Raw genomic sequence first — 14,372 nt, forward strand, 5'->3', positions numbered from 1 at the left:
AGTTAGATGCTATTCTGCGCTGGAAGTATGTGAGTGTGTGCTCAGCTGTGTCCAACTCTTTTGTGACCTTATGGACTATAGCCCGCCAGGCTCCTCTGTCCATGGGATTCTCCAGGCAAGAATACTGGAGTGGGTTGCCATGCCTTCCTCCAGGGGATCTTCCTGACCCAGGGATCGAACCTACATCTCCTGCATTGGCAGGCAACTTCTTTATCATTGAGCCACAAATACTTAAATTATAAACGTATCTGATTAAGTTTGAAGAGGCCTTTGGAGGGGATGGATGTTCATTGTAGTAAATCAAACAGTTGATGGGTTTTATTTAGATATGCTTTGGTGGTATTTAAATGTTCTTTTGTGATATCCAGTTTAGCCAAGGCTACAAGTATAATCTGTGTAATATTCAAGCCTGAGGTTTATGGTTTTGGTTAATCACACCTGCTATTAAAGCTGAAATTGTTGGACCCAAAGAAGTATTCCTGCAGCTGCATGTTGCCATTTTCGGCCAGGAAAACTGTATAACACCTGTGATTCCTGACCTCTTATCTGGGAAAAACCGGTGACAAATTTTCTTACTTGTGTCAAAGAAATAATATTTTCTAAACTATTATGTCACCTTTTGTTTGTTTAACCAGTAACTGTTTTCTTTCTGAAAATTTGTTTTCTGTAGTTGGTTTTGGAAATTTGACAGCTTCTAAGCTAAACTGAATTCTTTAGGATAAGGTAGATTTATGACTATATAACTATTCATATAAATAAATTGATATTTGTCAGAAATTTTCATAAATTTCTATCATAGGAAAGAAAATAGAATGCTTCATTGCTTTACAACATCTCAGTTCTTTAGACAGATTCCAACAAAATCTCATTTCTCATTTCAGGCCTTTGAAGACCTCAGCAAGCTAATGGTCAAGGTATATGTCATTTACATCTATTAAATTCATACCAATTATAATACACTTTTGAAAATATATTTTGTTAGCAGACATTTAGGGACATTACTTCTTTTTGCTCTTTTTCTGTTCTCTTGACAGGCTAAGGAAATGGTGGAGTTATCAAAGTCCATCGCTAATAAGATCAAAGACAAGCAAGGTGACATCACAGAAGATGAGGTACACGGGTGGCCTCTTTAAGGCTTTGGGAACTAGATTACAGAGATAATACAAGGGCATTTTGGTGGTTTACCAGCATGCTGTTTCTTAAAATAGTGTTTGATTTCTTTTAGGACTTGAGAATATATGACAATGTGGAAGAAAAAGTCAGCCATTAAAAACTTTGATAGCTCTAGCAGAATTAAAGGATATTTCAGTACTTTTCCTGGAGTGTAGAAAATAAGAGATACTGAAATGTGGAAGAAGTGATTGTTCTTGATATACCCTTAAGTTTTATATGTTTCATTAAATTTGTCTACAGTCTGGTCACAGCCGTTTTCCTAGGTTTTTGGTTTTATCACTTGGTTGACGTTAAACAGAGGATGGTTGTTATCTGAGTCTCATCTGCCACCAAGCCTGTGGGGTAAATAGAGACAGCGATACTAAGGCAGGAAAAGAGTAATAATCCAATTTATGCCAGGAAATACTAGGAATCCACTCATATATTTCACAACATAGAAACACAGTAGAAGAGATGGGTAGATGAGTGGAACTGAATGTCTGATGGATTTCAGATGCTGGGTAGAGAGACTAAATCTGCATAGTCTTTTCATGTATCTTTTCCTCTCATTATAGACCATCAGGTTTAAATCCTATTTGCTGAGCATGGGGATAGCTAACCCAGTTACCAGGGAAACCTATGGCTCCGGCACACAGTACCACATGCAGCTGGCCAAGCAGCTGGCTGGAATACTGCAGGCACCTTTGGAGGTAAAAACAAAATCTTAATGGTCTCTTTAAATTGTGTTAAATTATTATTGTGTCATCAGAGGTCTTAAGAGCTTAACTCCTTTCATGATGTGGCTACTATTCAACCAACATGTTATTTTTCCTTGCAGTAATAAATTAAACTAGTTCAGTGATTCTTTGTCAATAATTTTCTAAATTGTTTTTAATTTCCATCTCAGATATCTAAATCTGTTTGATACAAAAAGTCTCTCTTATTTTCAAAAGGAAATATATAATCTGTATATACTTTAGACACATTTTTTCATATAATGTGTACTATTAATAACTTCATAATAAAGTTTCATATTCTAGTTTAACATTATTCAGGGAATCAAACTTTATGAAAGCACCTGTGTTAAGAAATATTTCAAACATATGACAGAGTAGGATAGCATAATGAATTCCTATGCCCCCATTATCCAGCTCCACTCAAAATTATTTTAAAGAGAATCCCAGCCATCATATCCCTTTACCTGTAAACATTTAACTATGTAACTATAGTGATAAACATGCCTTTAAATGTGATTATAATTCCATTTCACACCTAAAAATTTAAAAATAATTTTTTAGTATTATTGAATACCTAGTTAGTATTCACATTTTCTGTTGCGGTTGATTTGTTCAAGCCAAGATACATTGCAAATGCTTGGTTTCTCTCAAGGTTTTTTTTTTTTTTTTTAAATTCTATGGGTTTTTCCCTCTTCCATCTCTTTTTTCCCATCATACGATTTATTTACTGAAGAAGCTAGTTTATCTTATAGAGTGTTTCAGAGTTGGATTTTGCTAACTGTAAGTTACCATGCTTCACTGTCTTATGCGTTCCCTGTAAACTAGTAGTTATATCTAGAAGTTCTTTTTTTTGTCCTAATAAGAATATTTCATAGAGGGTTTTGTGCATTTCTATCAGAAGGTATGTTATATCTGATTATCTTTTTTGTGTGATATTAACAGCTACTGTCAGTCATTATCTGTATCTGTTACTTCATTAGGGGTTGCAAAATGGTGATATTCTTATTTAAGTCCATCATTGATTTAGTTATTAGCTGGAATAACTTAAAACATTTAAATACACTTTTTGAAACATAGTGTCCAACCCCTCTTTTTATTTAAGTAGATGTTAAAACAGTAATTATGGCATCAAAGTCCAAATAGGGAATTTGAAGCGCCTCCTGGTATCTGAACAGGTTCCTGGTGTGTCAATATAGTTTTCAAAAGCTTCTTAAGAAGTTTTATAATTTCTGATTTTGCTCTGATTATGATTTCCATTAGGAAGTGCTAACTAGTGCTAATTATAATGTTTCTTTTTATTTCATATTCTAACAGGAACGAGGGGGGATAATGTCGCTTACGGAGGTGTACTGTTTAGTAAACCGAGCTCGAGGAATGGAAGTAAGAAGTTTTAGATACGCTTTTGGCTAAATATAGACTTTCTGGATAGAATACAAATTCTCCTACAATGAATACAATCTGAGGAAGGGCTGTGAGTATCAAAAGTATTGACATTTTGAGAAGCAGTGTGGGGCAGTGAGAGGAACACTGCCCTGGGATCTAGAGGGTCGATTCTGCCCCTGGTTTTGCTCAGTGACTTTGAGTAGCTTCCTTAACCTCTCTGGAACACAGGTTTTTTACCTTTACGATAGGGTTTAAATTGAGTGATACCTTAGCGTTCTAATAGCCTATGTCCGTGTCGTGATGAGCAAGACTATGCCTGGTGACCTTACTCTGTGATTGTTAACTGTTTTGAATGAACCTGGCTGGACTCAGATTGCCTGTGGATAACACAGCGGGAAAGCTGCCCCATTCCTTTGGCTTAGAATCAGCCCCTCAGCTCTGGCTGTCCTTTCCTAAGGACCTACCTGTCCTTAGCCTCCAAGGCTCTGTCTGTGCACTCTCTCTGCCCTCCACGCAGACGGCTTACACGTGCGTCTCCAGTGCTCACCCAGGTTCCCCAAGTCAAGGCTCTGCTCTGTGCCTTTTTTTTTTTTGAATTTTTTGACTGTGCCACACGGCATGGGGGATCTTAGCTCCCCAACCAGGAATTGAACTCACACTCCCCTGCATTGGAAGTGTGGAGTCTTAACCACTGGACCACCAGGGAGGTCCCTCTGCTCTGTGTTTTAATTTGAGCAGTCATAGTAATCATCCCCAGTGGGCACTTACTGCCCACCAGGCGCTCTGCATGTGTTCCCTGTTTATCCTCCCCATCACTCAGTGTGGCAGCTACTTTCACTCTCCCCATCTGGGGGACAGTTCAGGGATGAGGACACTGAGGTTCAGAAAGATTCAAAAGCCTGACCATGGCTCTACCTGGAGACAGTCTTTTGACAGAGATTGGGACGCAGGCTGGACTGGCTCCGGAGCTATTCCGTGTGACTCACAGCTGCTGGTCACCACCGTACTGAGCTGATTCTTCAAGGCCGTGTGATCCAGAAGGGTAGCCACTAGGTAGCTACAGGGGACGATCGTAAACTTGAAATGCAGGTAGTCCAAATTGAAGTGTGCTGTAAGTGTAAATTACACCCTGGATTTAGAAGACTTTATATAGAATAAAGAAGTGTTAACTATCTTATTAATGATTTTTATATCAATTACATGGCAGATTTTTGGCTCTGTTGGGTTGAATAAAATATATGCATTATAATTAATTTCACCTGTATATTTTTTAATGTGGCTACTAGAAGGTTTTAAGCTACATATATGACTTGTATTATATTTCTTTGGATAGTACTGCTCTAGTGAATAGACGTCTTTGCTTCTTAGTTAATCCTTTTCGCCTTGTACGTGACTAAGCCACCTAAAATCCTTGATGCATGATCATTTTACACTTAGCTCTTCTGTTTGAGTGGTCATCATAATTACATAGCATCACTCTATTAAATTTGCAGTGTAAATGGTAAACTTGGATTTTTCCCCGCCTCTCTAGTTGCTTTCACCAGAAGATTTAGTAAATGCGTGCAAGATGCTGGAAGCGCTGAAATTACCTCTGAGGTAAACGAACCTTGCGGGAAGTTTGCCATCTGTTGTCACAGTTCCACCCTGAGTAGACAGAACAGCCCTGTAGGTCTGTCCTCCTGTGTGGTGAGCCAGCATATACATCATTCTTCTGGAAGTTTCTCTCACATGTGGGCAGAAATCACCTGGCACCATGGGCACCTGTCATCCCAGCTTCCATCCTTCTCCGGGCTGTGCAGGGCCTCAGGGGCAGGTGCTCAGACTCTTGCCAATGTGGGCCCCTCCTATGAGGTCACAGCCACCAGTCTTTCTGTCCTTACACAATTTTTTTTGTCTTAGTCTCTGGAGACCTAGAAGTACAAATATTCAGCTGTAAATTGTATTTTCCTTATCTTCAGGTTTAAAAAAAAGTAGCCAGGCATATTTTACTTAGCATGTGGACTGTAGTTCAGAATTTCATGAACTGTTTATTCATGAGCTTTTTTGGTTATGCCTTAGTTACCCATGGTCGTTATATTTGAAATGCTGTTTTGTGTTAATATTACCCTCAGACCTGGGCATAAATGAAAGTAAAAAAATATTTTCGCCTCCCCGGGGGTCCAAGACCCCAGGTGTTCACGGCTTTGTTCTCCCTTCTGCGACTTTTAGACTCCGTGTGTTTGACAGCGGCGTCATGGTCATTGAACTGCAGTCCCACAAGGAGGAGGAAATGGTGGCCTCAGCCTTGGAGACGGTACGGGGACCCGGCTTCCTCCTTCCCTCGTTAGAGCTAGCTCCCCGAAGCCCCCAGTGCTTAGCAACTTGAGAAACAGGATTTCCTTTTGAATTTAACTTTGCTAAAAAGTAATGTTCACAGACCCAATTGAAAACGGTTGATCATTACCAATGAGTGCCTGTTCATCACATTTATACTTTGAAAGCTCTTTGAAACTTGCCAGCACTCATAACCTCTTGTAAGTAAGGGGAGCTAGAATGAGGGAGGTGCTTACTCCCTTTCTGATTGAAACTCAGCCTTGAGAGTAAGTTTTTAACTTTGTCAGAGTGTTACCCATGATTGAACTTTTTCTTTTAGCCATACCTATGTAAGCTGCATTGGAAACATTGCAGATTGTTTTGTGAAATAATTGCTTCAAAAAAATATGGAAAGCAACTGTAGTTTAGGTGGATTTTGCTGGCCAAACTGATCATTTGTTAGGACCTTGAAATATTACTGCCTCTTAGCTTCTGTGGTGAGCCTGTGTAATTAGAATAACTCACATTTATTATACCTCTTATTTTAAACTTGATGAAAGTTTCAAGACTATACATATTCCGATCACATACTTAAAACCAATCCTATGTATAAGGGTCCTTCACTGGAGCATGTACTATGCACTCGGTTAGAATTTGTTGTATGTCCTTTTTAGACTATGAAGTTCACTGCCTTTATTGGGCTTCCCAGGTGGCGCTAGTGGTAAAGAACCCGCCTGCCGATGCAGGGTACTTAAGAGACACGAGTTCAATCCCTGGGTCGGGAGGATCCCCTCGAGGAGGGCATGGCAACCCACTCCAGCATCCTTGCCTGGAAAATTCCATGGACAGAGGAGCCTGTCAGGTTACAGTCCATGGGTTCCCGAAGAGTTGGACACCACTTAAGTGACTTTGCACACACACACACACATTGCCCTATTACACAATGTTTTAGCCTACAGTGTTTGTTTTGGGTCCTTCCACTTTTGTAGACTTCAGCATTAGTGAAGAAGATTTAGTTCTGGAGTGATTTTAGTAGAAAATTCAGTCAATTATTTCACAGTAGATACACATAGATATTCTCCTCAGGTTAGTACTGAGGTGGCCTAAATGATCACATTTTTTTTCCTGCTCTGTGTTTCTGTTAGGTTTCAGAGAAGGGATCGTTAACATCAGAAGAGTTTGCTAAGCTCGTGGGAATGTCTGTCCTTCTGGCTAAAGAGAGGTAAGCGAGGTCTGTGCTGCTCACTTATTGCTATCATTTGTGTTTCTGAATGGATGGATGGATGGATGATGGTGTTTTTTTCCTCCTTGACTCCTAGGTTGCTTCTTGCCGAGAAGATGGGCCATCTTTGCCGAGATGATTCAGTGGAAGGCTTGCGGTTTTACCCAAATTTATTTATGACACAGAGCTAAGAGTTTTGTATCTGAAATAACTTGTTATCCATATGCTTGCATCATGGAGAGGTTGAATGCCATTGAGCTAAGGGTAAACCCTGATAAAGAGAATTTACTGGAACTTTGCAGTATCATACAAGACCCTTTTAATTTCTTCCTAAATTATGATCCAGGAAGCTTCTCTAGGATATATATAGGAAAAATACAAAAAGCTGAATGCCAATATTAATTCAAAATCATGCTACCGTTGTATAGAAACCCTCAGAGTTTAACTGGAAATTTGGTGGATTTTAACTTGATGTTCAAATCTGATCATTTTTTAAAGAAAAAAATTTAGTTCATGGGGGAAGAAAGAGAAGTTGCGTGTTTGGACAGGTTAGATGTTATTTTGGTGTGACTGAAATTCACTGAATTATGAAAGAAGTTTTTCTTTGCATTTAGTGTGCACCTTTGGGGGGTTTTCATGAAGAAGTTTAGACCTACATTGTAGTGTAAGAACCTGACAACATCCAACTGCAGTATGTCACGTGAGGCTCTTCCTAAGGGCTTTTTAGAAGCAGCCATAGGCATGTCTTCAGCAGACCAAATAAAGCAGCTTAAAAAAAAAAAGAGAATTTTGCTTGACTTCCATATATATAATCTGACTAGTTTCTTTTTCTTTTTTTTAAGTGATGATTTCATGGCTGGCATTTAAAGAATGCAACTATGTCATTCTGTTTTAAAAACTGCCGTGGATTTTGCTAGTGAATTAAAGAGCTGTATGGACATGCCCGGAGATACGGTTACAAATTTGTAAAGTAGACGGTTCAGGATTTCCCTCAGATTGTTATGTGGGTGGAGGGGCCTGGAAGAACCTTTTAACTAGCTTTACATGAACTTTGGTGCTCTTTTACCTCAAAGCCAAGGATGGACAAATAGAAAGTGGAAATGATAATATGTCTCCTTTTCCTTCCCTTAAGGAGTTTCACTGCTGAACTTTTAAAAACTCTTTCTATCATCCTCTAGCAATATATTTTTCCTTTGCTCCACACGTTATAAGTTGTGTGGAGAAACTCTCTCACTAGAAAGTATTACTGAGATGACTGGCGAATATTGAATCCAGATCGCTTGAGTTTTCTAGTGGACCGCCTGACTTCATTACTGCAACACGGCGTACAGTCCTTTGGCATTACCTCAAACTCAGGGACACCACAGGGAGAGAAGGAGAGCCCCTTTCAAGGCGGAGTTGGCAGTGGAAGGTCACTGATGGGTTTTGACCAAGCCTCTAAAAGGGGTGGTATCTGTACTGAGAGAACCTTTGAGAGCAGGAGGCGGGAATGCTCAGCCTGAGACTCTGGGCTCCCTGAGACATCCTCACTAAGAAGTGGAGGACCACTGCCGGGCCGCTGCAGATGCCCTATGGGCAAGGTCCGGGGACCCTCAGCTGCAGACCCAGGGAAACCCTCCGCGTGCAGCCAGAGTCGATCCCTGACCCCTGCCTGATCCCTGTTGCTGCTTCACATCCTCCAGTGTCACGGGAACTTCGTGGCTGAGGCATCCTGCCTTAGTTCCAAATCCGTCGCTGATTCCATGTGGTGATGATACACCCCTTAACATCCCCTCTCGTTTGTTTTGGGGGAAGTTCAGTGTCTGGCTGCCCAAATCTTTGGAGCCATGGTGTATGGTTGTTTGCGTGTCACTCCTCTCTGGGAAGCACTCTGTCTCACACACACACACACACACACACACACATACACACTCATCTCATTCACTCAATATCTCATCTGGCCAAGGTTTTTAAAAATTACACAGATAAATAATCTGTTTCACCAGTTGGAATGAGTTGCAACTAAGATTGTTAGAGCTACTAGGTCTTCTAGCTGTAATGGTGTCGATTCGTTACAGCAGACTCATGAGTCAGCATATTTATTTATCCTAGTGTGACAATGCATTAACAAAAATGGAGCAGTCTGAGTTATATAAAGTGAGCTAAAGTGACATGAATCTAGGTTTGCAAATGTCACATTAATTAAAAAACAGGTATGATTGATTTTATTGTTTTAAAGTGGGCATTCTTCACCGTTTCCAGACCTCTATATGTATATTTTTGTTCTTTTTGTTTTGTTTTTGTCAAATAAGGTGTCATTTTCATTCCTTTGTTGGAAGAGGTTATGTTTAAATACAACCAGTCAGGCCCTAAGTGCAAAAAAAGTTCTGTCTTCTTGGTGCTTATCACTGTTATATTATTATTTTTGCTTTCTAACTTTGCTCTTTGGAGCACAAATCTGTAGCTTTATGATAATGGAATATTTCTAGTCACATACTGTCCAACCTTTGTACATTGTACAAGCGAAGAATGTTTTCAGGGTTAAATGATTGGTATTAATGTATATAGAGTAAAATTATTGCAAAATTTAAAAATGATTTTTCTTAACTTGGTGTTCTTTTTAAATACTGTTTGAAAAATGTATGAAAATGATAAAGGTTTAGTCAGAATAAGCCAGTATGTTAAGATTTTTTCTTTTATATTTTATAATCGAGTTGATTATAAATATTTTTGACCTCAAGGTCTTACTATTTTAGTTATCTTTAAAAAATGGGAAATGACTCATGAACTGTTCTTTTTTATTTTTTTTAATTCTTGATGTGAATTCCACTGTTGATTGACCATGTGTATTTATGTGAAGGTACTATCTCTTGTTCCCTGTTACCAGACTAAGCCAACCAGACATGGATTTATCATGTCATTATTCTCATGTTCAGATACTTAGAATGGTTCTTCCTTGCCCAACAACCTCCGAGTTTCCGTCTGATACGGTAGCGTCACACTTTATAAGATAGGTAGGTTTTAAGGACTGTGCTTAAGGATGGAATCAAGCATGCTCAAAATGATCCGTGAAAATCTCTGAAATTGCCAATAAAGTTCTCTATATAATCTTACAAGTAGAATGGCTGTAAAGTGATACATGGCTATGAAGATTTTATGACGATAGCAAGTAAAATATGTAATAAAAGACTATATATCAACAGTAGACTTTTGTAGTACCAATAATTAAAGTACTTAAATGTGTCTGGTTTTTTTCCTTTTTCTTCACTATGCTGATAGGTATGGTTGAATTTATGTAAATGTATTGCTGATCCTACTCCTTATGATGGATCTTAAGTGTCAGCTCCACGGGGGCAGGGATTTTTTATCTGCTTTGTTCACGGATGTGCCCTCAGAGCCTAGAGTGAGGCCTGGCACACAGTAAGCATCCAACAAAATGACTACCAAGTGAGTGACCTCCAGTGTGTGTGCCTGCTTATAAATGGGCTTCACTTCACCCTACTTTCACCTCTTATTGAATTCAATAAAAAGAAACATTTTTGAATGCCGTTGACTTTGTGTGAGGAACTGGGCCACTGGGGGATACAGAAGTGAATAAGATGCAGCCCCTGCTTTTAAGAGGGACATAGACATGTGAGCAGCCTTAACTGAAGATGGGAATGAAGTCTGTGCCATTGCAGGGGCACGGGTTCCATGCTTGGAGGACAGAGGAGGGAGGCTTCTGTTCTGATGGAGGACAGTCTGAGAAGGTCTGGTGGGAGAGGAGGAGCTGATCCATTAGGCTCAAGAGAACCAAGAGATGGTCGGGGGAAGGCATTGGGTCAGGCCCTTCCTCTTCCTAGGCCACATTGTCCTTGTTCAGACATCCCTTTGTTATCTCCTTCCATCTACCCACCCCCACCCTAATAATCAAAACTATACTTTTCTCGTTCCCACCTGCTCTAGAAAAATCTGTTTCCAGGGCACAACTCTATTATTCCGAAACCCAATTAACCATATATTGGGTTGGTCAAAAAGTTCATTTGGGTTTTTCCATAAGCTTTTGCGAACTTTTAGGCCAGCCCAACACTTGACTGTCTTTTATCTTGTTCTCTGTTATCTCGATGCCACAAGAAAACAGAGAAATTAGATTTCTTTACGTTATAAGGAATATCACATAACACCTCTTTGGAATTCCCAGTGACCTACATCAATGATTGTACATGGTAGATTCCTAGTTAAGTATTCACTCAGTTGAGTGGCTTTTGAATTATAGTGTGTCTTGAGTCTGAAACCTTAGTCTGTGTCCTTTACCCTCTTTCCAAGAGGCTTCTTATCCACACTTGTCCGGTCTCAGCCTGTCTGAGATACGCTGTCTTATTCAAATTCCATGACACGGGCCATGATGTGGGAAGCATTCCAGAAAAGTTAGATTAACACACATGTAAGGTTTTATTTTCACAATGTGACAATTGGGTCAATCACTTTCTTTCTTGTGCTCTAGTAATGATGAGTCAGTTAAAGCTTGTCTCTCAGAGTGTTATCTAGGGGGAAAAAATCTCCCTATTTATATAAAGGGTGTTATTGAGATAGTGACCACATTTTACACAATTTGCAAAAGATCCCTTGACCAGTCACTTACTCAAGATATCTTTGTCAAGCAGCTTGTTTTAGTTTAATACAGCTAAGACCATACCACGGTTCTTTTGAAAGCTTTTTTCCTTTAAATTCCTGTTGGCTTCTTTTTAGAAAGGATTAAACTGTCTTAACTGTCTAGTAAACAGTTTGGCAAGAATTCAAATTAAAGCAAAAATGACCAAACATCTCAATAATGCTCTTATTTAAAAACTGACCAAGAGTCTTCTCCAACACCACCGTTCAAAAGCATCAATTCTTCAGCGCTCAGCTTTCTTCACAGTCCAACTCTCAAATCCATACATGACCACTGGAAAACCCATAGCCTTAACTAGACGGACCTTTGTTGGCAAAGTAATGTCTCTGGTTTGATCAATGATCTAACATTGATCCCAGGCCCTTGCACTTCGATTGAGGCAGAGTGGGTTGCTAGGAAGAGTGTGTGTCTGAGAGATCAACACTGACCAAGTTGGTTTCTATACATTTCACTCAATCACCACAAAACTTCAGTATATTAGATGTCTTTTGCAGTGGAGGAAAGGAGGGGTTAAGTATTTGCCCAAGGTTACGGAGGCAAAGTGAAGAGAAACTAAAGAGCCTCTTGATGAAAGTGAAAGTGGAGAGTGAAAAAGTTGGCCTAAAGCTCAACATTCAGAAAACTAAGATCATGGCATCTGGTCCCATCACTTAATGGGAAATAGATGGGGAAACAGCGGAAACAGTGTCAGACTTTATTTTTTGGGCTCCAAAATCACTGCAGATGGTGATTGCAGCCATGAAATTAAAAGACGCTTACTCCTTGAAAGGAGAGTTATGACCAACCTAGATAGCATATTCAAAAGCAGAGACATTATTTTGCCAACAAAGGTCCATCTAGTCAAGGCTTTGGTTTTTCCAGTGGTCGTGTACAGATGTGAGAGTTGGACTGTGAAGAAAGCTGAGCGCCGAAGAATTGATGCTTTTGAACTGTGGTGTTGGAGAAGACTCTTGAGGGTCCCTTGGACTGCAAGCAGATCCAACCAGTCCATCCTAAAGGAGATCAGTCCTGGGTGTTCATTGGATGGACTGATGCTAAAGCTGAAACTCCAATCCTTTGGCCACCTCATGTGAAGAGTTGACTCATTGGAAAGACCCTGATGCTGGGAGGGATTGGGGGCAGGAGGAGAAGGGGACGACAGAGGATGAGATGGCTGGATGGCATCACCAACACGATGGACATGAGTTTGAGTGAACTCCAGCAGTTGGTGATGGACAGGGAGGCCTGGCGTGCTGCAATTCATGGGGTCACAAAGAGTCGGACACAACTGAGCAACTGAACTTAACTAAACTGACTGATGGAGGCAAGGCTGGACTTTATTTCTGCTGCATCTAACTCCCACTTTTAAAATGAGCTCTTGCTTTCAAAACCAAAAATGGCAGGGCTTGTGGCATGTATTTAAAAGGAGTTCTCACTTGGTTGATGAATAGATGTTGGACTAGATAATTCTGACCATGAAATAGGATGGTGACCTTTGCCAACTAAATTGTCACCTGCTACCTGCCTCTGCAAGGATTTGGTCACCTGTTCCTGCAATCACTGACCCTAACACACCCTTGAAAGGAGTTTAGGGTGGAGATCAAGAATGACACTGCCCTGGAAGGCTACCCAGGTGGCATAGCAGTAAAGAATCAGCCTGCCAATGCAGGAAGCTAGATGCAGGAGATAGGGGTTCGATCCCTGGGTCGGGAAGATCCCCTGGAGGAGGGCATGGCAACCAACTCCAGTATTCTGGCCTGGAGAATCCCATGGACAGAGGAGCCTGATGGGCTACAGTCCATGGGGTCACAAAGTGTGGGACATGACTGAGCATGCACACACACATGTGTGTTGGGAAATAATGGCAGAACAGGCCTTCAGATAATTAGGTATTTTTCAGAAGATTTTATGAGCTCAGTTTCTTGCCTCTTATATCTAGAATAGCACTAAAATTATTAACAGAGACATCCATGCCTGGTGACTAGCACAAACCAGGTATATATACAGACCTCCCACCCTACCTCTTGGGAGCATTTCCTCGACCTATCTGAGAGGTGAATCCTGGGCTTTAGTCCTCGTTTTTCTCCAAATAAAAACAACTCACAACTCTCACACTGAATGTTTTTTTCATTCCACATATTACAGCCTTTTTTGAATCTTTGGCTGGATTGAATCAGTACAATGCTTTGCAAATTTGCTACCTCTGATAACCTCTGATAACCGAATAATTGGGCTACCTTTTAAAAGATTAAGAGATAGATTCAAGGACCTGCAAATGGCACATTTCTGAGTTAAAAATGGAGGTAAAATTTACAAACAGTGAAATGCACGAATCTTAAGTTGGATGTTTTGACAAACACTTAATGAATCCATGTAATTCACACCTCAACCAACAGAATGTATCTATCCCCACTCCGCACACACCACCCCCTATCCCCGCACAGATTCCTGGAGCCTCATTCCGATCACCTGCTCCCCAGGGACCACCAAATCTGGACTCCGATTTCCTTGCCACACATTGGTATGCTAATGGTAAACTGTCTTGCACATTACACCCTATTCAAAAACAAGCCCGGCTGTTAAGGTGGAACTCTATCCTCTCCTATTGTTTTAAAAACACAACTTGAACACTTCCGGATTAGAGTTTTTAAAACGTTATTTTTAATGTAAATAACCGCTTCTGGCTCCGGAGAAAAACGAAGAGGCACCTTCGTGAGCTCTTCTCTTTTGAAGCTCTTCAATGACGTCTGGGAAACCAAGCTTACAGCCAACTTCAATGACTGCCTGGTGGTCCCCCAGAAGATAATGACAAGCGGGCGGAGGAGGTGGGCGGGGGAGAAGAGACTGGATCGCAAATGCGGGGAGACGCGGCGGCTCGCCCGTAAACCCGGCTCCGGGTCGCGGGGTGGGGGTCCGCGCCTCCTCCCCGCAGGCCCCAGCCGGCCGCGCGTTTCCTGCCGGGTTTCCTGTCCAGCCG

General features: G+C 40.7%; 2 protein-coding genes across 2 annotated transcripts in view; one reads left to right on the forward strand and one right to left on the reverse strand.

The window, feature by feature from the left end:
• VPS36 (vacuolar protein sorting 36 homolog) overlaps positions 1-9,334 on the forward strand; it is a 30,934-nt gene extending 21,600 nt beyond the window's left edge. The window contains exons 7-14 of the mRNA XM_052650231.1: positions 882-914; positions 1,035-1,112; positions 1,728-1,862; positions 3,204-3,269; positions 4,804-4,868; positions 5,481-5,565; positions 6,710-6,786; positions 6,884-9,334. Coding sequence (XP_052506191.1) covers positions 882-914; positions 1,035-1,112; positions 1,728-1,862; positions 3,204-3,269; positions 4,804-4,868; positions 5,481-5,565; positions 6,710-6,786; positions 6,884-6,977 — 633 coding nt within the window. The 3' untranslated portion in view covers positions 6,978-9,334. The remainder of the gene's footprint in view (positions 1-881; positions 915-1,034; positions 1,113-1,727; positions 1,863-3,203; positions 3,270-4,803; positions 4,869-5,480; positions 5,566-6,709; positions 6,787-6,883) is intronic.
• The window catches only part of SLC25A15 (solute carrier family 25 member 15), a 297,070-nt gene that overhangs the window by 122,424 nt on the left and 160,274 nt on the right, over positions 1-14,372 (reverse strand). The gene's annotated exons all lie outside the window — the stretch shown is intronic.

The sequence above is a fragment of the Budorcas taxicolor genome, chromosome 12 (genome assembly GCF_023091745.1).
Source record: "Budorcas taxicolor isolate Tak-1 chromosome 12, Takin1.1, whole genome shotgun sequence".
Taxonomy (NCBI): Eukaryota; Metazoa; Chordata; class Mammalia; order Artiodactyla; family Bovidae; genus Budorcas; species Budorcas taxicolor.